We start from the raw sequence: 25,308 nt of genomic DNA on the forward strand, positions 1-25,308 counted from the left end.
AACACGAGCGCACACAGACTGCTCCCAGGTAGTGCTGATGCAATCGCTATGATTGCATTGACCACAAATGAGCATTGCCTTACAGGTTGGGATGGTGGGAATGCCAATAGTTATTGTGGCATTAATTCCCCACAAACCGCAGTTTAATCGCGCGGTGCCGTAACTGCCGTTCTAGAAAAATCCTTACTCGGGTGGTCTAAAACCTCTCCACTCGCTGTTTTAAACAGAGGCTAATTCGACGAGGATCCAGCGTGCACAGGAACAGTTTGGGAGCTTGTTTTATTTGAGAATAAAAAAAACTATGCCCAACGCAGGCGCAAAGCAGAGCTCTATTTAGACGCACCAGAGTGATTTGCAAACGTTTTTTTTTTATTCCTCGTGACAGCTGTGGTCAGTCGCACGTGTTGTGAGGACACCAGTGCACCCAGTCCCCTCTCTACAATTACCTCTGCTGGCCACGCCTGGCGCATGGGAAGGTCAAATAGCTTTACAGCTGATTCGATCTGGCCATTCGATCTTAATGGAATCTCAGAAAGCGGATTTGACCTAGGGGGCTGTTGTTTTCTTTTCTTTTTAAAGTTCCCACGACAGGTGCGGACCACGGTCATCGTCATATCCCACCGCTGCGTGCGTGCGCACACGAATCGCTCGGGCCAGGGTGGGGCTGCCGTGGGAGCTTCTGGAGTGTCTATTTGGTTCTTTCGGTAAAGTCACGTCGAAATAAAAGTAACTAAATAATAATACAATACGAAGTTTCGATTGCAACACAAGCAACCATCATCAGGTACAAATGAATGAGAAAACAAACATAGTAAACTTGGAAATATAATGCAATACAACATAGCGAGTCGGCCAACACAAGAGTGAACAGCCCACCTGGTTGATTACGTTCTTCCAAAGATTGCTAGATTTGAGAGAGAGACAAAACATAGACACGGAGACACACAGACAGACACACAAGCAGAGAGAGACACACAGAAACACATAAGCAGAGAGAGAGACACACACAGAGACACAGAGAGAGACAACACAGAGACACACAGAGAGAGACACACAGAGACACACAGAGAGAGACACACACAGATACACACAGACAGACACACACAGAGAGACACACAGACAGACACACAAGCAGAGAGAGACACACAGACAGACACACAAGCAGAGAGAGACACATAGGCACACAGAGAAACAACGACTCTGTGATGAGGCATTATATAGAGGAGGGAGGGGGGCAGATAAATTAGCATGTCAATGAGAGCGGCCAGAGGAGAGAAATTGGAACTTGACAAATCTGGTAAAAAAAATTAGAGAGAGAAATAGGAAGTTTGAGAAAACAAACATAGTAAACTTAGAAATGTAATGCAATGCAACACAGAGAATCGGTTAACACAACAGTTAACACTTTACTTGATTGATTATGTTCTTCCAAAGATTGCTAAATTTGAAGTTAAGTGTGAGTTGTGTGGAAATCCTCCCCGTGGAGGTGGTTCAAACTTGATTTGAAGCTTGGGGAGATTCAAGAAAAATTGTCTATTGCTCAGCTGCCGTGCTAGGAGATCAAACGAGCGACCTCTGGATTGCAAGTCCAGCGTGCTGACCATTAAACCACGGCAGCATCCCGAGCAGTGCATATTGCCTGGAGAATGTGTTGCACCTTTGCAGCTGCACGGCTGCAAAGGTACAACAACTGAGAAGTGCACGAAGCGGTATGGAGAGATGCGTGCTTGGTGGTGCATTGAGAGACGAAAAAAAGAGGTGGGTTAGAGAATGTCTGCTGGTGAAAGGAATCACTCAAACTGTTGAGGAAATTAAGTGGGCTTGGGCATGACACGTCACTCGAACGGACGATGATCGAGAACACTGACCCTGAGTGGCAGGCCAAGGGTAGGTAGGTCGCCGAGAGGGTGACGTCCACCACGGAGATAGAGCAATGGAATCAGCCGGCGTGCCCGTGCGAGGCGGCTTATCACGACGGCGGCAGTTGATTGATCGTGGCCGATGATAGTGACGAGGTTATGAGAGCATACGTGTCTCTCTTCGTTTCGTATGCACACTGATTTAGTATTATTAATAATGTGTGTAGTATTTTGGATGCTGTATGAAGTTATATTTATCTGCTGGCACTGTCCCTGTTCCTTAAACCACAGTCTGTGGGCAGGTTTAAGCTCAGCCGTCTAAATCGTGCATCAGCCTAGAACACTGATGATTGATGGCCAGGTGAGGTACATTGCAATTTGGCTCTCTTTTTTTAAAAGCCAAGATCACAATCTATCCAGAGTAACTAATCACAGTCCAGGAGTGACAGCACTTCTTGCCCTCCACACTTCCCCCGGACCCTATACTTCTGCTTTGTGTGTCACTCTTCTTGTGAATGCAGAGCAAGCTTTAGTATAATAGTCTGTGTATTTGTCTCTTATCTCCCTTTGTCTATATATATACACACACACATCTGTGTTACTCTGCGTCTCTCTCTCTCTTCCTCTCATCCGCACATTTTTGACATCCCTCATAGATTGTTGGTGCTCCGTGCGGCTTCTTGTCCCGGGCACCCACTCTATCGCCCAAGCCTAAAAGGCTGCGCCTGTGTGCACGTGTAGTGTGTTCACCGTTTCAGTTTACACGTTAGACATCGCATTTCACACCAAGTATTAACGGTTCAACCAAGCTGCGGAAATGTGAGTGTTGCTGCGTAATTTTATGGGTTTTTTGTACACCACGGATCATCAGATAAGCACAGAGCGAGAGAGAGAAAAAAGTTATAATCCACGCAGCTAAAGAGTAGAATACATGAAGCTGTGGTAAGGTGACGGTTTAAGTTATCTCTTGAGTCACGTCCCAATGTAACTGCTGTCACAGGGAGTGCCAAAGAGACACGCGCGTGTTGATCCTCACCCTACATGCTCATTGCACAGGTGTAGAGATTATTTGTGAAGACTGCACAGACTCGAGGTCATTTAGTTAATTTAATTACCTCGAATCTGGGACGCCGCGGTGGCGAGATGTTAATTCCCTCGCCTGATATGCAGGAGGTCGTGGGTTCGATCCCGACCATGACGCCTGTATATTTTGAGTTTGCATGTTCCTCCCCGTGGTCGCATGGATTTTTCTCCAGGTCCTACGGTGTTTACTTTCACATTTAGAAACATGCGGTTACTATACATTTCCATGATAATCCACTTCGTTGAGCTATAATTTCTGGACAAATCGCTTCTGAAAAAGAGCTGTGGGCCTTACCTGGTAAAAGAAAAGAAAAATGTATAGTTTAGTTTTATTTTCCATGCTGTCTTTCAACAAAGTGAAAATGCACATGACGTGTAAACTTAACATCAATCCGTAGCAAACTATGAACGGCAATTATACTATCACAAGGCACTCACTCCGAACGGGCATTCATCTTCAAATACTCAGAGCCGTGTGCAACGCTAAGTTTTTGCACAACTGGAAACCAACGTAGTGGCAAGTTTTTTTAATCCCCATTCCAATTACCTGATTGGCCACACCTGCGTATTTAAAAAAAAATGTTCGCTCAAAATTAGCGGCTCACTTCAGCGCAATCCAGTTGGCTGCCTTCGGAGCATCGGTGAAGTATTTGTTGACAATCACGGATCATGGTTACAGGACACACAGAAAGTTGCACAAGTGCATGTTTAGCTCGTGTTTTTTTGTTTTGTTACGATGAGTCTTGTCCCTCCCATGTGCAGTTGAGCCGCGGCTAGTTACGCCATTCCTCTCTGTAATCGCAAATGTGTCACAGTTGTCATTTGTGAAAGGCTTTATGGGCATTTAATGTGAAGTGAGTGTTTCTCAGAGAGTGGATTCATATACATGGTGTTGTGGTTCCACACAAACACTTCTTTACTGGTATTACCTGTTCTCTTTGTACGGCAATAAAGACTGCAAGGGATTTCTCATAAATCTTGTGTAGAGACACCTCCACCCGCCCATGAATGATGACATACATGAACATTAGCAGAAAAGTATGCACGACTGTGTACAGATACACTATTGTCTTGTGAATCAATTGAATACGCGTGTGTATAATTACGAATCTTTCAAAATAACCAGAAGTAAAAAATAATATCAAGGAGTGGCTCATTTCCGAAATCTCAACAGAACATTTTAACTGGTTCCAACGTTTGCATTTGATGGAAAATCAGCTGATGAGTGTAGCGAAGCAGCACCCCCTCGTTCTTCACGAACTTGCTTACCGCTATTTTGCCTAACCATGAATTGGGTCTGAAACTCGACACGACCGCATCGAGAGAGGGAGAATAAGATGAGATAAATTGACGAGGTAAAATTACGAGATAAAGTGATGAGAGAGAGAATGTGATGATGATGCTCCTGTGCAGCAGCATCACATTTTAAGTTAAGTTCATTTATAAACTAATATTTAATACTTTTATATTTATTCGTATTTACTTTATGTTAATTATAACCAACACATTTTGTTGTGGTATTATGATACTGTTCATGTACTTCATAGCTTATTTAAGCATTTAGTTAAGAGAGAGCTTTTCATAGCCCAATATCGTTAAATTTGCTCCGAAACGTGTCCCTCGCGAATACCAAGGGAATAATGTGCACACAAAAAGAACAGATTCAGTACAGTGACATATCAGTGATCGACGTTGAGTGATTTAATAATGCTCACGAATGCCGTTGTAAACGTCGTCAGGTCTGTGCAGCCTTCAAACGCGACAACTCGTTGCGCCCTTCAAATGTTGTGCAACATCCTGTGGCAGACACTGCAGAGGTGTGGCAGCGCAGTTGTTCATTGCCGACCCATCGCAATGTTCCATGACGGCGATTATTTCTAGAAGCGTTTCACGGAAATATCCGTGAAACGAGAAGAGCACTGAGATGAGTGCATATCAGTGTTATTGGTAAACATATCCATGGCCTCAGATCAAAAATAGTCCACGAAGTAGAATTGTGTTTACCGGTTCTCATGATAAGCCAAATTAATAATGTCATGCAATCAATCACCGAGATGTGCAGTGTGCAACAACAACAACATTAAAGTGACGTTCAACAAAGTTGCATTTTGCAGACCCATGTGTTTCCTCGGTGGTGCAACTCACGATTGATGGAACAACACTGACCAATACATTGTTGGGAGCAACATTACTCCATGATCGTTGCATCGTTTCATTTACAGATGAAGGCACTTGCAAGCCACGATCCAGAGATAGTGGGCCGCATCATGGAGAGTTTGGTTTCACGCTTTTGTGGATATTCCAGCTGTAGCAGGAAATTCCGCAGACGGTATTCCACCTGCAATCCAGCACGCAGAAACGTACGAAACTTCAAAACCTTCTGTGCCACAAGGTGGCCAGGAGAAGGCAGTACAGAAAGTAGATTCGTGAATATATCTGTGTGGATGTTACATGTTCTACTTTTTAAGCATGGGGTTTCTCTTGATACTGTGCACTGCATTTTCATTCCACATGCAAAAGCTCTTAAAAGCAATTTAAGGGTATTCCATGAGTACTACTTGCCCTGCATCTTTGGTATCACTATTGCCATCAGCAGCAGAATCAACATCATCACATCATTTATCTTCATCACCATCATCCTCTTCTGGTGCACACATGGTCCATTCCAGTGCTTGCCGCAACGTTTGAGAGAGACACAAAAAAGTATCTGCCGTAAACATTGCGCGCGGAAATTCTGCAACAACAGAAAGTCATGGAAGAGGGGTTCGCCAAATACGCACACGTTTGTTTATTTTGTTGTTGTGCGAATTGAACACCGAGCCCTCTCAGCACTACCCACCCGAGCCTCACCCTCAGAGCGTGATTAACATTCTTCACATGATGACGGAAAGTGTCCTCGTATTCACAGAATCTTTCCGCCACCGTCGTTGGCAGCACAGAATCCATTCTCTGTGACGTTCCGCAATCGTGGCACGAGTCGCGGCCGAACAGGTGTGCCTTTGTGCAGGGTCAGTTGCGAGTGTTTTGTTAAATGCTGAGTGTGGGTCAGATTAAATTTGATTGTCGCTGTCACTCCACAATGAAACCTTGGAGTGATGGCCAAACATAATTACGTTAATTGGGTCCGTTGAGTTTGACCTCATGACAAAACTACTGTAACTTTTTGGCAAGTTTTTGTGGTAATTTTATATTAACCAGTGTCTATTTTCCATGAGTGGTAAAAAATTATGATTAAGTCAATGCTTGAAGTAGGGAGTCTCTGTGTTCTCTGCCAGCGGGGCCAAATTAACCATGAACCAAGGTGAAATTGCCATGTAAGGCCCACTGAGCTATAATGCACTTTTTCATAAACGACCTGGCCACAAAGGATAGCTCAACGAAGTGGCTTAGCATGTGGAAATTTATAGCAGCCCAATAATCTAAGCGTATATTTCTTAATGTACAGGGAAAAACCGGAGGACCCGGAGAAAAAATCCACGTGACCACGGGGAGAGAGAGAGAACACGCAAACTCCAAAAATACAACAGACGTCAGCGTCGGGATCGAACCCACCACCTCCTGTATACCAGGCGAGGTAGTTAACATGTAGCCACCGTGGCACCCTTAAATAGTGGAGCTGCTGGGGCCATCGGGATCTTGGAGCTCGTTGATCCTCAAGGGGAAACTCCGGCGCATTCTGCACCATGCCGAACAAACGTTGCGCCGAGACAACGCCGATTGCCACTGATCCTTACCGACGACGGCACTCCTCCACCAAAGCCTCAACACCAGGCCCATAATATAAATATGTCATATCCTGTACGTGCAACTGGTCTTAGCGGTCTCAGGGGGCAAGGAATATTTGAGCCACGGAGGGCACAACGTTTTGAGTGCTACGTGTACAATCAATGGTAGACGTGTGGGCAATCCTACTATTGCGTAACCACTGATGCAATCACATTGCTATGGAAATGTACATTTACATCTCCTTTTTAGTACTCTCAATAAAATAATTTCCTGGAATCGTATGAATCTTTTTTTATATAATACCGATTACATTTTTTTCTTTTCCTAAATCAGTAACAATGGCATAAAAAAGTGAAACAGGTGTCATATTGTTCTACATTTATAAATAAAAATAAATTAATTTTCCTTTTCAAGTAAGCGATACCAATATATTTTAAGCAACCGTCCAATTAAAAACACAACTCTTATTCTCTTTACCTCTGCCTTATAACACAAAACTATCAAATAAGTTAGACTATAAAATATGGTAGTTATTTGAAAAATAGCCTTTGGTTGAGAAATTGCGCTGCGTTTTTACAGCCAAAAACAAGAACCCCATAAAAGCGATTGAATTGTAAAAGCCATCTCAGCAAGGCTTGATGTCCGATGTGAACCTCTCGGCATTGAACATCATCTACAAGCACGGGCAATGAACAGCACATTGTCAATGCTTTTCACATTCCAGATCATTCCATGAGCGATTGTGATATACATATTTCCTGGGATATTCATGTTCATGTAATGACCGGCTCCCACTGACCAATTTGAAGATTAATCGACACTTGCCTCTGCCAAATTTCAGATAAATATTTTCCGTGGTATTAGCTTTGGCGCTGACGCACAGCGGCAATGCATTTTCCCTGACGACAGGCAGGTGATGCATTGTGCATCAAGGGCACTCTTCACACTGCCATCCAGAGGTGGGGGCCTCCTGGAATGTGTTCACACGCCGGCACTTTGCGTGAATTTGAGCTTGCCTTGTTTATGCACCACTTGGCATCAGACAGGAGGCATTTGAGCCATGCCAACCCGCTCGTGCAGGGACACGCGACCCGTGATGGAGTGCTGGGTTCTCGTTAGGAAAGCGAGCGTCGGCTGTTTTGCATTTCGTCTATTATTTACACCATGTGCGGCACTGGTTACCACGGGCAAACATCATTAATGAATGTAACTACATTACTACAACAACAACAACAAAAACACCCATATTATGCTCTCCTATTGTTTTAAAATAATACAAAACATCCAGCCTCACAATGCCATGCAACAAACAATCTTCAACGCTCGCTGCTGCACCTGAACAATTGATGGCAATTGATTCGGCGATGCTGCTTAGACAGTGGTTTGCAAGCGTGTGTTGTAAACACATTGCCTATTATATATATACAAATATGCATTTAATGTAATTGTTGCATTTTCATGCAATTCACGTTTGATTATTGTTGCTCATTTAGAGTAGATATTAATGCACTTCACTTTACAATGTCCACAGTTGGAACTGCAGTAAATCAATACTGGAGATAGCGTAGGAGTTTGGTTTTCACCTTTTCATGAGGACGAAATTTTGAATGACTTTCTGTGCAGTGCATACTATGGTTTCATATCCGATGAGGTTTTATGACAAAGTAGTGGGCACACGTGGTCCATGTGCCGTGAGTTCAAATCCCGGTCGATGATAACCACGGTCCCTTTCCACAACAACAACAACAACGAGAAACAACTCTGTGAGATAGGGATCGCCTCGTTGGTCGGCTTAGTCTTTTGGTTCAGGGGGCGAGCGTGCTGATGCCATTACGAATCACCCCAATTCCCACCGTCAACTGCTCCCTGCCGCGACGTGAATTTGGTGCACCCAATTTCCACGAAAAAATGAAAACCAACTCAACATGCCCAGTGGTTCTGGGACTGTCAGCAGACAACTGCTTTGCTCGTGGGTTGTAAAAGCACCCACCGTGCGAACAAAATTAAGCGTCGCACCCTTGAAGTGGATTTCAATACTCTTGCAGCATTTTTTCTTGGTGCATATGAATACCCTCTTGGCGATGGACACACCGAGGGAGGATGAGTTGTTGGAATGGGCACGTCCGTACGTAAAGTCAAGCCAAACAATGGGACTGCTGAGGCAACCCGTGCATCCACCAAGAGTGTTGGACATTGAAACTCCGATTCATAGTCTCCTCTCAACTCATAGCCATAATGGAAGCCTGTATGGCGACCTGGGCACATAGAGGCATGACTGCTTCACCCTCTATTATTGAATAGCGGGTACCTTGACAAATGTTCCCACTGTACATGTGGTATGTATAAGGTATATATACTTTTTTAATGTCTATTTTGCTTAAGGGATTATGCAGTAGTGAATAGAGAAATACAAGCTGGCGTTTCAGTGCATTAACAAGTGTGGATCCACTTGTGTTTTTGCCATCTCAAAATAAAGTGTTTGGTAGTCTGCCGTGTCCACAAACTTCAATCATATTATGTGATATCCCAGGAATAATAAGGGCACTTTAACTTTTTCAACATTTGTCTGCATGTGTGGCACCCTTCCAGGGAGTGCACCGATGTTTTTCTGGCTTCGGAACTTCGATCAACATCCTGGAGGCAGATGTGTCAGGAAACCAAAAATTTGGATGCCAAGCTGCATTGTGTTAAGGTAGCAGCAAAGCCATGCTTGGTGGCTGTGATTTTGCAGTGAGATCAAATCAGATTTAACGGTCATTAAAACAACCTCTACATTTCTCTCTCACTGCCCGATATCTGGCCCAAAATCTCTTTCTTGAAGGAACCTGCCAATGTTTTTTTTATTACATTCGCAAAGTAGCAAATATGAGCAGTGGCCATGTTGAAAATATCCTTGGTCTTTAGCCTTTGCGGAAACAGTATGGATTTGATTTGATTACATTGGCTTTCGAAGCAGCTCTTAATGGCGCGCTCCCTGCTGTTTGACAAAACAACATCCAGCCTGCTGCGTTTAATATGACCTTAAAATATAGCAATGGCAATAGAATTGTGGTGTGAGCCACTGTGGGATAATAAACAAACTCAACACTTGCATGACACACGCCTTGTCCTTCCCCGTACCTCTGATTATAACGGTTGGCTACGTTTGGTGCAAAATAAGTTCAACATACGTACATCTCCAAAAACACCATATGCAGTGAGAGATAATCTGAGGATTTAAAATTCATGAAATGTTTGCAAGAACCAGGTTAAGCAATGTTTAGGGTTGATAATTGAAGTCCTTCATTTATAGCCAGTTGAGAACATACAAACATGCTCCAATATTTATTTTGTGATAGAGAACTGGAACAAGCATATGATCAAATGTAACCAAATTACTGACATAAAGCTTGTAAAATACAATAATGTTTCATCATAAGTGTGGTCAGCTGGTTCAGTTGTTGAGCGAGCGGCTCGAAATCAGAGGTTTGCGAGTTCAGATTCTGGTTGGGGGTTTGACACAACCCATAAGCCTTCTGTGGTCGTACATTCGGTACCACTTTTGTGGGGAAGTCAACGCTGGGTGTCTCTTATGTATAGACTGCAAAGCAGCAAATGTGCACCACTCGTTTCAGCAGGCAATCACTGAGACTTGGCGACGCAGAGTAATCGGAGTTGCAGCTAAACACTCTCAAGGGCAAATTTCAAACGCCTCGATCAAAAATGTAAAATATGTACAGTTAAAACACTAATACACCTTAAAAATGTGTTCAATGCTTAATTACATCTTAGGAATGCATGTTTGTGTAAAAAAAAAAATTGTGTGGAAACAACTGGGTATGGCTGTGTAAGTATACATTTCTAAAATCGGTTTTTCTTTGGTGTATGACAGGGGTCAGCTACCAAAATAACAAGAAGATCCATTTTCTTCGAAATCGGTCAAAAAAACTCAAAATTTAATAACCAACGTCAAGAAGCATTCCTTAAAGAGCCACCGCACGCGGCTCCGAAGCCGCAGGGAGCCAACCCCTGGTGTAGGACAATGACATTTCCTCAAGAGAGCAAAGATAACGAAATGCGTTGCGGGAAGCAACGGAGGCGATCAGATCACGCCACAGAGATTTACAGCCAAATGCGTGTTTACTCTTGGGATGTCACGTGAGAAGATTTAAACCATTTCTCAGATTTCAGGGGTTTGCTCGTGGCCTAAGCAGGGTAAGTGTTTGCACAAGCTTTCTAAACTAAATCTAATGCAGTTTTTTTGCCAAGCGTAGATGGCAGCCAGGCTGAAGCGCCCATAGGATTTTCGGATGTCCACATTAATAACCGAATCTTAGTCACGGACAAAAATTGCCTTGGTATTTTTATATTTTTATCTTTAACCACTGAGAACCAGAGAGCCAGATGAAACAATTTTCGATATCTATGGGTTCATTGTCCGATTCAACACAGTACATAAAATCCGCGATCTGGTACCGTCTGTAAAAGATGTGGTTCCAGACATACAGTACCCTGGTGTCTACAAACTAAGTTGCCTCTGTGGTAGCAGTTACATTGGGGAAACCAAACGACATGTCTCGGACCGCATCCGTGAACATAAAGCTGACCTGAAACACGGTAGGACAAACACCTCAGCCGTGGCAGATCACTGTTACAACTCAGTGGGCTCACATGACATTGACTTCTCCAAGACAGAGGTTCTCTGCAAGCCATCTGGCTATCATGAGAGATTCGTTCATGAGGCGATCCACATATACAAACACAGAGACAATTTTAACCGAGAAGATGGATTCTGGCTTAGCAATCACTGGAAGGACGTAATAAACCATTTCGATACACATTAGGGTGGGTAGAATAATACATAGTGTTATATTAAAATGTATAAGGTGGTTTATAGCAATACAGTATGTAATTTAATGTTGGGTTTGTCTATGGCAGTATATAGTACGGTATAGACGCGTGTGATGTAAGAGAATAAAGTTTAGATGGAAGCATATTATATAATTTTTTACAACGTAGAATGTTTTATGTATTACTTACTGTTAGTAACCCAGCTTATTGTAGAGTATAGTAAATACACTGATGATGCTATGTAGTTTATACTTTAGTTTGTTATGCAGTTTTTACTTTAGTTTTTTACGTGGTTGTTTAGTAACTGCAGCTACATACTATTAACATTCCTTTCCTTTGTTAATGCTACCCCCCTCCCCCCCCCCCCCTTTGATGCTGCTAATCCTGCATAATGCACGGGCATAGTATTGATTTGGAACCCCCCCCCGCCCACCTCCCACGCATTTTCCATATGCTGAATTCCTCTTGATATGCAAATTATTTTGTCTAGGCGCTCTTCTTCCCACCTCCCCCCCTCTAACCCAGCTTAAATATACGCTCCAAGCTTGGTGGTGTTTCATTCTTCGCCTGAGGACGGCTACTTGCGTTGTGGCCGAAACGTCGTGAGAATTGTTTTATTATGTTTTATTTTTATTATTTTATTACTTCCCTTCTACGTGACTTTACCGAAAGAACCAAGAAGATAATGTATTACATTCAGAGGCACTGAGCACAGCAGTGTGTGATTAAGTTAAGTTTTTTACAGTTTTGCTAAATCAATCAGATCATTAATGAATTTGTAGAGAAATTTGTCACGAAGACTGTTGTATATATAATGCATCGCACACAATAGAAATATCCCCCATAGAGCCTGAACAGACTGTTGGGGCCAGTGCTGTTAGCAAGCACCTATGCAGGCCGGCACGGCCTATGAGGGGGTGGGTGGCAAACACCGCACCTGGCCGCCTTTGTCTCTCCAGTGGTGATGTTTACACACCACACCAGGTACTCATTTGAGGCTGAGTCGACCTAGGGGAGGCCTATGACCGGTCCAGATATTCGTCATTGGTGTTGGCCAGGTTCGTAGCGCTCCCCGCATCTACAATGCATGTACACACAAGCAGAGTACACGCGGTGATCGGAGATGGAGCAGTTAAAATCAGCTCGTGTTCAAGTGCTGGAGGGGGATTGTTGGACTACAAGATCATAAACGATGATAGCAGCTTGGCAGACCTTTCATCCAGCAGTTGATTCGCCATGGCTGACGACGATGATAATGACTGTGTACACAAGAATACATAAATACACAAGCGCCAATATCTATATGCACATTATACTTAAAATATATATAACAGAACAATGTAATTCCATAAGTTGGAAAGTAATGTCTGACAATAATGTAATTCCTAAAACAATAAATGTTACTAATGTGGAATAAATATGCAAATATTATAATACAGCCCCTCTAATCTTCTCCAATTACTCGCATCGCCGAGGCAGAAAGGAAACATTACACCACCTCAAAGGGTTTCCCAGAAGACGTGGTAGGTGTTGCTAGTTGTTCGAGTATGTTCCATACAAGCGACACCTTTGCAACACTCACTCATCTGCTTTCAACATTCATTGTACTACAACAACGACGACTATGACAACAATTTGCCAGCAGACTGTAGGAGAGTTATCAAACTTAACTTTAATTGCCCTGTGCACGAGGCAAGTGACGGAACGTCATCGTGCTCAAATGATTATCGGAATGTAGCTCTGCTGCTGGCATCTGTTTGCTGAAGGATGCCTCTCTGGGTGTGTGCGTTACCAGAGCGCAAGAACTCTGACTTTGATGCATTTTTCAAAAAGATTCCTCGCGGGCGGTTGCTATGGCAGTGGCCATGGTTTGTATGTAAAGTCCCCCGGCAGAATATTTTCTCGCTGGCACAATTTACGTGGGCACTCCAAAGAGCTTGCTCTGCTAAGTCTTCCGCGGTTTGCAGAAGGGATGGAGGGGGTGGGGGTGAGAAAGAACGCGCGTGTGTTTTTGTAGTTTGAGGTTTTTTTGTTTGTTCTTAATGTGGCTTGGTAGCAAGCTCCATCACATTGTTTCCTTTCGCCACCCAACCGAATGACAAATGTAGCCCATCCTTGCCAAAAACACCTTTCGCTCCACATCTCCCAGCGAAGCAGCAGCCAGCCTCTCCACTCACACGTGTGCTGGCTCCGTGCAGTTGAGAACGCTCCCAAATGCCGCATTACGCAACGCGCGGCATGATGACCGCGGCAGGAATTGCATCGCAGTTTGATTTCAGACGGAGAGTGCGCATATATCCGGCAAGGGACATCATGTCTCGGCGTTCCGTCACTCAATTACGAAAGTATGCGGAAACTTCGGTGTGCAGGTACTTTTTCAGCAATTTAAACACGCGGCAGTACTAAAATAGTCACGGAGAAAATGGTTTCAATGTACGGCAATTAGGAGCATGTTTTTTGCAGCCCGCGGGCCCTAAGGGGTTGTTTTACATTAGCAACTGTGCTTCTGCGAGCTCCTCGCCCCCGTCCCGAGTTCATTTGTTGGTTTGCACAAGCCGCCAGCCTCCACCAAAGCAGCCGCATTAATGAAGCAAGGCAGTGGCGTATCCGCTTCACGGCACGTGATTACAGCGACGGGCATTGCAGTCGTTGCAAATCCACGTGCCGTGAACTCTTTCCCAATACACGCGGTCCCCCTCGCATGCCCTCTCGCCGCACGCATCGAACAAGTGGAGAGATTCTAAACCACCCCCCTTGCTGCATTCGCTGGGAATCGTGACTGCCGGCGGTCGAGAATAATGTCGAAGGCGGCTCCCAAGGAATGGAAAGGTTCCCGAGAGGAAGGGCCCCCACCAATGCGATGGAGCGAGTGGTGCAGGCTGCTTCGGTGGTTTATTTTGCATCGCGGTGCCGTGAACGATGGCAACGGCTTGCGGAGGCCTGAATCTAGCGGTGGATTGATCGCGGATGTCGATGATGATGATATCCCGAAAGATATAACATTGCAGCGATTGCAAGGAATACATTACATTCCTGAAATATAATATGACCCTCTTCATCGGAGGCACTCACCACTGTTTTCTGTGCAGTTTAGCACTGCGTCGCTTTTATGAAAATGTGCAATACAATGTCACGTGTTCATTGCTTGAGTGTGCGAAATATGTACTATAAAGGATATTTTGAATGGACACTTTAAAACATTGATAGATTTGTTTATACTTTGGTGTGACCTCTGGTAATATTTATACATCTATAGTTCATCTCATGCAATGGCCTAAGACTTGTGCAGTGGCACAAAGTGGCTCTGCACGCCCGCAGTTTAACAGGGCGTGAACGGATTTAGCGAATCTCCATCCTTGGTTTTTAAATCACTTCGGCAAACTAAGGGGCAAAAGTGGTTCGCTTACGGTCTTTGGGCAGGGGGGGAGGTGTGGAAAAGATGAGTGTGAACACACAAGCCAGACAGACGCAGCTGTTTAAATCCCCAAGGTTTGTTTGTGAAAAGTCACTGCAGTGCTGGGTTATGGGCCCCCCGTGCTTTTGGGAACATCGCGGTGCGTTGGTACGCTTTGGATTTTCTATGGTTAACGGGTAAAATTTGCAGTCCTCAAATTGCTAGCTCACACCACCGCTCATGTGATGGCCCACCGCTAGAGGGAGCTCTAGAGAGCCCCTCGGGAGCGTGTTTTTGGCCTACTCTTCCACGCCGGCCAGACATCTTACAGGAGGTGGGAGTGCCCACACGTGACCCGCCGATAAACGAACTGAGGTGTCCCATTTGCATGCTGCTGGTTTGACGGTGGCATTCAAGAACAACCCGCACTGCCGTTTCAATGTCCGCTGCCGGGAGGTGTAACTGGCGGCAACATCTGGCGTGCACGCGCGGTGTTGCAACCATTGCACCGCGGCAAAAATCCGGGTTTTTTCTACAACACGTTGAAATATTCGTTGATATATATTTTTTGTATCTGAAGGTTTACTTCACGAGTCATATGCAGAGGGCATCTCCGCCAATACGAGCACTAGAGCAGCGCTCCTCTCTCCTTTCGAAACCTGAGTCAGTGCTGGAAATGAAAGATTCCTGTGGTGAGGGCAGTCTAGTCATGTGACAAGCACTGTTGGCGTTACAAAGAGTGGTCCTAATTTCGTCAACCACAAAGATATTATATGGCCTGTCACCCCCAACCAGGAATTTAACTATATTAACTTTTTTTATTGTAAGTCGGGCATTCTAACGGAAGCACGGCTCGGTGTTGCGAGTATTGCCGTTCATGGTCGGACAGCTATTAAGCAAGACGTGCAGGAACACATCCAAGCGCGCATGTGTTTTATACCCGTTGGTGTTAAACAGCTGTCCCATGTTGTTGCCTGGAATGAAGGTGTCCCACGTTGTTGTGCTTAGTGTCCACCTGTACACTGCCAACATTCAAGGTAATTCACTCACATGTGCTCATTCCTTCTGTTTATTCAACCTTCAGTCACCCTTCCATCACATTCCCTCAACTGTTTCATCACAATTCTTCATCGGTTTCCATCCAATTGAGTTAAGCGTATTTCCCTCCCCCGTTCTATATCTCAGCTAGCCTGCCATTGCATTTTCACGTGGAAAATCAGCATTCACCTCTCTTCTTTGTGAAAATTGAAAACCACCTCTGTGGGTTTTTGGGGACTTTGTGTCCTGATTGTTATGGATTAGTTGGGAAGAACTATCGTATCCACAGAGTGGATCTGGTACTTTGACTGGAATGTGTGGTGACCAAAGTGGAGTCTTCGACCTTCAAACACATCCTCACGTAACACAAATGTAGCGAATACATTGTCCAGCTCATAGTGGCTATCTGTAAAAGGCATATATATGTTTGTCTATGAAAATGTGACACATGCATTGATGGTACAGGTAGTGAATGTATAAAATCAGGTGTGGTCTAATTTGTAGTGTTCTATTTATTGGCCGGGTAACGTTATCCAAGGTTTCAACTCCTTGGCATTTTTTGGGGAGGGGCTGGGTGGGGAGGGTGGGGCTGGGTGGGGGGTGCGAGGGGTGGAGTTGGGTGGGGAGGGGAGGGGCTGGTAACCCCGTGGTGCCCTTATAAAACTCAACGTTTAACCTACTCACGCCGGCTTGTGCCCGCCCTCAAAGTCGGGCATATTTGCGGAATACACCACGCCGCCGTTGACCCTGGGCCATTGACCGAGTAACCCAACGTTCCTACCAGCTCCCTCGGCAGGAATGTGTTTGTTATGTGTGCATGTTTACAGAGTGCCAATCAGCTTATGTGGAGCGAGCGTGGTAGGGATTGCAATTAGTTTCTCATAAGGCTGCAACCATCTGTCTAAATCGCACTACCAGTATCTGACCCGTTAACTCACGTCAGGGGACCCTTACAATACCACCTGACGTTGTTGTGGCTTATGCTTGGCGCAGGCATTGTAGGAACGTCACCGCCGCTTAGTGGTAAGTGCGAGCTGGCACCGCGGCTGCGGTGATATCATTGCCACTTAGGGTTAAATGACCAATATAGTTGTCGTCGTTGTTGTTGTGTGAAGAGGACGTGCCCATGATGTCATCCCAAAGACAAATGTTTCCTTGTGGCAGTTTATCCCATTGGGGATGTGTAACAGTCAGCTCAGGAAACTGGCAAATATTCAAACTGGAAACTAACTCATACTTTAAATATACACACATGTGCACACCCACACAAGACAAATATCCCCCCCTGTAGCCTTTAATAGGCTGTTGGAGTAAGTGCGGTTAGCAAGCGCCTATCAAGTGCAGCACTGCATACGAGCTGCTGCTGTTGTGGTCAGCAATACGCCTGGCCGCCTTTATCTCCCCAGTGCCGATGTTTACACTCTGCACCAGGTACTCATATAAGGCTGGGGGCTCCTGCGGAGACTCAGGATCAGTTCAGATATTTGCCACTGATGTTATCTTTGACCCGGAATCGAACTCGGATCACCTATTTGGTGGCACAATGTGCCCCTCCGCCACAGCTCACACACACATTTACAACAACAGCCGCCATTCAGTGGCGGTGACGTCACCAGGGCACTTGTGCCAGGCCAGGTCCACTCTGAAGCCACATGCAGTGTGGAAGGCTCCCTGACAGGACGTCACAAGACATACCCAGGTTATACACACACATTCATACACATACACATCGTGTCCACATTTTGACTTTTGGCATTACACTGCTCCAGTGCATTTTTTTACACCTGTAAGCAAGCACATATGTGCATCATTCCAGATATGTGCCTGCAGTTCACCATACAAGTTGTGTCTACATAGTAGAATTTCAGATTTTTTTTAATGGCTCATGCATATTCCTCTGGGTTTGGAAAGTAATCTGCGATAGAGATATAGAGATAGATAAACCCTCAAGACAATGGCATTCAAAAGTCGACACACCATCATCGTCAGTAGTGTGGGGAATGTCCACTGACTGAATTGTGGGCCTCATTTTATTGAAGGCCTTTCCTTCAAGCCACATTTTAAGTAAAATTAATTATACCACATGGGCAAATTTATCTCATGCCAAGCCACTTTAAAAGTTTCGAATAGTTTGAGATTGAGTATACAACTCCTCTGCCAATCGTTCTTTTTTTGACGTAATATATTTTGGCTACCTTTACATCGGTGGAATTGTGGCTCAAACCCAACGACGTTAATCAGCCACACAATTTGTTATTTCCTTCGTGTGAGAGTGCTGCACATCAGCTTCACAGAGTCTCTTAACACGTTTTAAAAAATACGACATGTATCGGTCAAATGCTTTCCCTTAGCTACCCTGCTGAGAGTGTGACTCATTCCACATCTGATCCACATAACTGAACATAGTCATACCATGTCAATGGGGAATGTGTCACTTGTGCGTAATTATTTACACTTTATTAAAGCCTCTGCTGTTTCTGTGGCAGTACAGTTGAGCATCATCCCTATATCGCACAGACAATCGTGCATGTCATATTCATAAGGAATGTATCGGTAATGTATTATGCTATCTTGCTATGTTACACGGCTATATATGGAAGCATTTAACACTCACATTAATTACCCTTATCCATGTTGGTTCAAAGACATAATACACCAAGTAGTTTTTTTATATGTATAAAATAACCAGCACTAAAAGGTAGCACTGTAATAATGTTTAATAGTTATAGAATGAAACTCGAGTTTAGATAGTTATGGCATTGACATATATTATCGTTTCGTAACGATTCATTGTAAAATGTATTACTTACAAAGCATGTAGCACAAGCTTGTGTAGGCATGAGTAGATCAGCACATAATTTGTATTTGTATAGACCTGTGCTTAATCTTTTATTATTCTTGGGTGAAGGCGTTTAGGCTGTTGCAACTGCAGTGGTATTTACTATCTGTGGTCAGGTCCAGATTACCTCACGTGAAGGAAATGCGACTGTGCAAGGTACGCCTGAACTACAGAGGCCCCAGAGATGTTAATTATGTCTACTTACAAACTAGCAGTTATATAACCCAATCCTGTTATTACGGCCCATTCACTCATCTGACCCACTAATGGGAAATGAAGGAGCCAGCTCTCATTAAGGAGCTGTGTGATTGCACACCGCCAGCATGTCCACTCATGGGCCCCTTACCCTGCCCCATTAAGCTGCCTTTGCTTTCCCGCTTGTCTCTCAGCTGGACATGGCCACCAACTCATCAACTCACCCTCGCGTCACGCCAATTAGGGTTAGAGACCATTCAGATGCATAGCCTAGTATGCCAGTGAGCATTTGCCCTGTAGCGATGTCAGTTAAACAGCTACTTTTAAACCATTTTGTTTTATTATTTCTTCATTTTCTTTAATGATTCTAAGAATAGGAGTTAACTTATTTATCCAGGAAAGCAACACTAAGTCGTATTACTTTTTTAGGAGGATCCTGCATTTGGTTTTAATTTTAATATGTTTTCAGCCAATTAATGGGTGTTTATGGGCTGTGAAACTCAAATCTAACTGCCCACCCCTGCAAATATATTCAGTGTCTGTAATGTGCACAATATATTGTGCTTTCACAAGCTCCAAAGGAAATTCCTGTGCAGTGACAATCCAGGAGTCCACCATTCTCGCAAAATCACCATCTTCATCATCATCACAGCTTTCATCTCGTTTGCTGTGAGAGGAACTTTTTACAAAAACCATAGCGCACATAACCATGCCTTCTCACAACCCACTCTATTGAATGCATTGATCACTGATTGTGCACAAATCCTCAACGATCTGCATGTTCTCACCTTCCACTGAGGCCTGTGATAAGATGATGCAAGAGGCCAACCTCAGGACACCTTTGCCAATTGAGTTGATGAACCTACATTATGTAGCGACTCCACGTCTCTTGGGTGGAAAATAAACCGATTGCAATGATGCGTTGTGATGGCTTCTGTAGTACCACTCTGTGATAACTACACCTGATGGACACTGAACAAATCTACGAAAATTAAAATGCAAATATAGCAAATATAACGCGAAGCGGAACGTAACTAAAAACTAAATCTACGATAAAATTGTAGCTAAGAGGGGGAGGGGGGGGGGGCAGGGGGTGGAATTCAAGGTGCATGAAGGCACGAGTGGATGGCAGCTACAGGTGGCTTAAGAGGGTAGGCTCAGACAAAAGGAGGCCATCATCAGGCAGGGAATAGGGAATAGCTTACGGTGGTGAATGTGCACATTGAAAACGTGTATAACTGAATATTGTCGAGGCCTATCCCAACACACTGTCAAGAGCTGCAATTGACCGCTGTGTGGAATCGTATAAAATATCGCCACAATTCATCATCAGAAACCTGTTAGATTACTCTGAACCCACCACAACTCGTTGCTGTGTACTTTTTACAAAATATATTCCAGACCCAAGGGGAAAATTAGTTATTTTTAACGGTTATTGAAATGCCATTTCTCTGTTCCTGTTTATATATTTGTCACATTAACTAGCCTCGATTCTTTCCGTGTCTACATGATAAATTGTTTAACAATATTGAGCAACATCGCTTCAGGAAGGGTATGTGCTCAATAATAAATTAATACGTTTAACACTGCACTTCATAGGCTCTAATGAGACTGTAATCCAATATTTGTGGTTAGAGTAAATTGCTATGGTGGCTTATTTGATTAAAGCCTTTCGCGCCGGAATACTTGCTAATCCAGTCCACTAAGTCATCTTGCTGAGACGGGTAATATTATATCTTTGCCGACACATCTCTTGCCAGATAGGTGACGTTCGCACAAAGGTGACGTGCAAGTGTCGATGTGCCTTCCCATCGCCACGCGGCCTGAGAAAACCTGGGAGAAAATGCGCGGCCCTATGTTTACCTGCACGGTCCATAAAAGGGAATTGCTCAGCTGTGGGTTATGTTGCCAATGGACCACCTGGCTCCCTTTTCCCTTCCCCGAGACACACTCGTGATTGAAATTATGTGGGAAGGCTGGAAAAATCAGGCATTGCTCCAATAAATCAATCCTGTCTCTGAGTATGAGACGGAAGATGTTACAACCCACCCACCTCACCTCCCCCATCCCATTCCCTCTTTCGAACACCACAGCTTTTTCATTAAAATAAGCAATGCCCCCTTGTGTGTAATGTCGTTTATGTTACAATTTTTAAGATGTCCAATGCTGCAGCACAGGTTTAGCCGGTGCTACGTTGTGCGACTGCGTTCGTAGCAGCAAGGCAATTGGCATGCAGCCACGGTCATGTACAGGTCTGACCGCGGTGTCATATTCAGTTGGGCATTGAATTAATCCATCGCTTCTCAATAGTCAACATTGGTCAAATTATAGAATGCTCTTTGCCAAAATAACCATAGGAATGTGGAAATTCCAAAACTGGCTCAGGAATGAGAGTAGAGCAAAGCACTGCCTGGTACACATTTGACCATTGGGACAATTTGGATTTGTTTTAAATTTGGTACAATATAGCACAAAGCATTAAATACACTCGAAACAATAAGTACCTTCAGAGCTGCATTTCTCACACTTGCGGTACGTGATCACAGGGTTTAAAAATTATAATTCTATAAATGCAAGTGCTGGCACTTTTCCTTTCCGTGTTGATTTGGCCATAACCCCCGTACCCAATACAGTGAAGGGCTTTCCAAGAAAAGTCCGGTAAAAGGGGGTGACAAGGCTCCTGCATTGGAAGCTGCCACGATGGTCTACACAGACATTACACTTGCAGTGTTGAAAGCAACTAGGAAAATATAACCGGTTTCTTTAGAAATATATTGAATGATGTTCAGAGATGGCCAAACGTTTGTCAAGTTATCCCGTGGTCTGCGTAATGCCATTGTTTGTGCAACTGATTGCATTTGAGCATTAATAATATCGTGGATGGACAGACGTAAGCATTAAAACACGTTGAAAGAGGGCCAGTTGCAATTGAGAGCTTGCCTAATTGTGCATATTGGATAAATGAATCTAGTTCACAAATGACAGGTAAACTCTGAAGGCCCTCGTTAGCAAACCTGCATCTGAGCCACTTGAAGCAAAGTTGGAAGGCTGCATAGGTGTTTTTGTTTATGTATAAAATAATGCGAATTACATAAAATGCATATATGGGATGACCTTATCTAATTCATGATGAGCTTAGAGCTACACCACGTGTGGATTGACTGCAGAACGTTGTATCCCAACTCAGCATCCCATCGGCAATTTGGTCTGGGATTATTTTCATTCACTGTATTTTTTTAATGTGTTTTCATTGATTTCTTTTGGTACCCTTTTTCAGCTTGCTGATAATTCTGGCTTACTGGAGTCTGGATTCGGGAGGTTGTCCTGTACATACAACTTCACACGCTCATGCACACATACCAGGTGTAGGGATGCAGTTACGTTTTGAATTATGTGAACACACACTGTAAATATGACATGCAGACTAATTGCATCAATTGGTTTCAGGAAGAACTTATTAAGGCTGGTATGGTAAACGAGGCAGTAGTGTGGTCAGCACCGTACCGAGCCACGTTTGTATCCCCAGCGCTGATGTTCACACCCTGTACCAGGCATTTAATTAATCCTGAGATGACGAAGGGAAAGCCGAGGAGAAGTTCCAATGTCATTTGACACATTTGTTTTCAATGTAAATGTAAATTGAAAACAAACAGGAAAGTCTCACTGAGCTATACATCTCTTTTTCAGAAGCGATGTGACCACAAATGATAGCTTAACGAAGTGGCCTATCACGTGAATATGTATAGCAACCAAATACTCTAAAAGTCTAAACCATTGCTTCTTAACTTTTACTGCACCTTGCAGCCCTTTGGTTCTCAATCGTAAAAAAAATGTATCATGTTAATAAGTACATAAGGGTTTGATTAAACAAAGTAGTTGTACTTACGTGCCCGTGCTTAATTTGTGTTTTCGATGATTTACCTTCTAAAAAAATTCTGACTACGCCTCGCACCCCCAGAAAGGGCATCTCACACTCCCAGGGGGTGCGTGTACCCCAGGTTAAGAACTACTGCTTTAAACGAACGGGAAGAACATGCACACTCAAAATATACATGCATCAGGGTCGGGATCGAACCCACGACCGCATGTATACCAGGCGAGGAAGTTAACATCTCGCCACCACGGTGCCCAATCATGCACGGGCTACTGGGATTGTAGCGCTACGCTGTTACAAATACACACACAGTCCCATAAAAATGTAACAAACGTATATATTTTATAAACCGTCGTTACGTGGGTGGCGGACGGTAGGCGCATTCTCTCAAAGAATGTGAGCTCGTGTGGTAGATATGCCAAAGGTTAATTCTGAGTAAGATTGGAGGCCGAAACGCTTCATTACTATTCAAGGCAGTCGGGGCCAGTGGGATCCCCAGATGCATAAAACCATTGGATGTGGATGTCAGTGCGGAGACGTTTAAAACCGAACGACAACATCCTACGGAATTTCTGATAACATGGATTATTTTCCAAATGTCTCAGACTTTTTACGAGATGTCAGAATGCATTAACTCGGGAAATTCATACAGGTAGCCGACTTATCGGAGAGAAGCATGCTGCGCCAGCCCTCAAAAGCCGGTTTCAGCGTGCCTGATTTCAATGTAAAACACGTCAGTGTGATCCGTATTACACGTATACTGAACGCACAGAGCTCACTGCACTGAATGCGTGGCTGGCAGCTCACGGCACATTAATGTCAGTGATATCATGTGCTAGCCCAACGTAAGGCTGCCTCATGTCAATGCGGTGGCTTATTTAAGGCTCACATCTGAATGTCGCCACTGTGAGCACATGTATGTATGTTTAACTTCTTTCCCACCGTACGTAGCCAACTATACTAATTGTCGGTAGGGAGGAAGAACAACAAGTTAACCACAAAAAAGCAGTTCGAAAAAAAAGTGATGTTTCAATCTAAATTTAAAGTGCATAGCTCCAGTGGATTCTTAATATCGGAAGGAAGAGCGTTCCAGACAGCCACAGAAGCACATCCGAACACGTGCGATGCAGTGACCACCTTTGTTCGACGGCTAGCTAAATGCCGTTGTGAGGATGACCGGAGTTCACGTGATGGTTTATGTTCCTTGACGAGATCAGCAAGGTATTGTGGTTCATTTATGGCAAGCACCATGCTTACTACCAGGTTTGACTCTGACGAGAAAACATTTGCACAGACACTTCATTTAATTCACTTCATGCATTTCCATTGGTTGCCAATTATAACATTGTGAACATTGAATTCCATATTAGCAATCAAACTATGAGCTCCTGATGTAGGCCCGGGAGAAGGTGTTCACAGGCACATTTGGCAAATTTACTCGAAAATGTACCCGGTTGAGTAAAACCACATTGCAACATCATCACCTACGGCGAACCTACTAGACTATGCTCATCCGTGAAAGAGAGCACCTTCAATGGTGGCAGCCTTTTCGCTATTTGGAATGGCACGGAAGATGCCAAAATTCGCAAACGATTAGAGTTGATTGTGAACGGAATCCCCCCCCCCTTCCCCCGTTTGACCTGGGATTGCCTTCCTCCTTCAGACGCCTGGACGCCAACCACCTGACGCGCTTGCCGGCGGGCAGCCTGCGTGGCGTGGCCAGCCTGCGCCACCTGTGGCTGGACGACAACGCGCTGACGGAGGTGCCCGTGGGCCCGCTCAACGAGCTGCCAGCCCTTCAGGCCCTCACGCTCGCCCTCAACCGCATCGCGCACATCCCCAACGGCGCCTTCCGCAACCTCTCCGGCCTCGTCGTGCTGTGAGTGGCGTCGCGTTGGTTCGCTCGCGCACACGCACGGTGACCGCACTCTTGCCAGCGGGCCCGTAGGTGCAAGGTTGTCTTCTCCCGCGTCGCCGTGAGCCAGGTTAGTTTTACGCCAACCGATGCTGTGTCGTCGCAGTGATAATTCTGCTCAGTACAAGAGGAACCACAGGCTCAGGCATCTGGTGCGTGCCCTTGGCTGAGAAGGCAAGGGTGCGACGCTAGCACGGTTGGCTACATGTGGTGCAAAAGAAGTTCAACATATATACTTCGATAGTTTAAATGGCGAAAGCTTCCCAGATTGTGTAATGTATGTATGCATGTTGAACTTCTTTCGCACCGTACGTAGCCAACCATACCATCTCATTGGCTCGTATTCAGAGCTTTTGCTTCAGTCGTTCCTCTCATGGTGTGAGGGTAAAGGTGCAGCCCTGAAATTGCTCGCTCATTCCACTGCTGTCAGAAGGATCTTCACAAGGGAGAGGTTAATTTTCTCCGATATCTTCAGAATCAGAATATATATTTACATTGGAAGAATCCTATGAGCTATGAAGCTATTTTTCCCAGATGTCTTGGAGGAGGTGGGAA

At 44.4% G+C, this 25,308-nt stretch overlaps 1 protein-coding gene across 1 annotated transcript in view; it reads left to right on the forward strand.

The window, feature by feature from the left end:
- Positions 1-25,308, forward strand: part of LOC144933776 (leucine-rich repeat-containing G-protein coupled receptor 5-like) — a 142,411-nt gene that overhangs the window by 58,547 nt on the left and 58,556 nt on the right. The window contains exon 5 of the mRNA XM_078858881.1: positions 24,502-24,717. Within this exon, the coding sequence (XP_078715007.1) occupies positions 24,502-24,717 (216 nt within the window). The remainder of the gene's footprint in view (positions 1-24,501; positions 24,718-25,308) is intronic.

This window comes from Lampetra fluviatilis, chromosome 8 (genome assembly GCF_964198595.1).
Source record: "Lampetra fluviatilis chromosome 8, kcLamFluv1.1, whole genome shotgun sequence".
Taxonomy (NCBI): Eukaryota; Metazoa; Chordata; class Hyperoartia; order Petromyzontiformes; family Petromyzontidae; genus Lampetra; species Lampetra fluviatilis.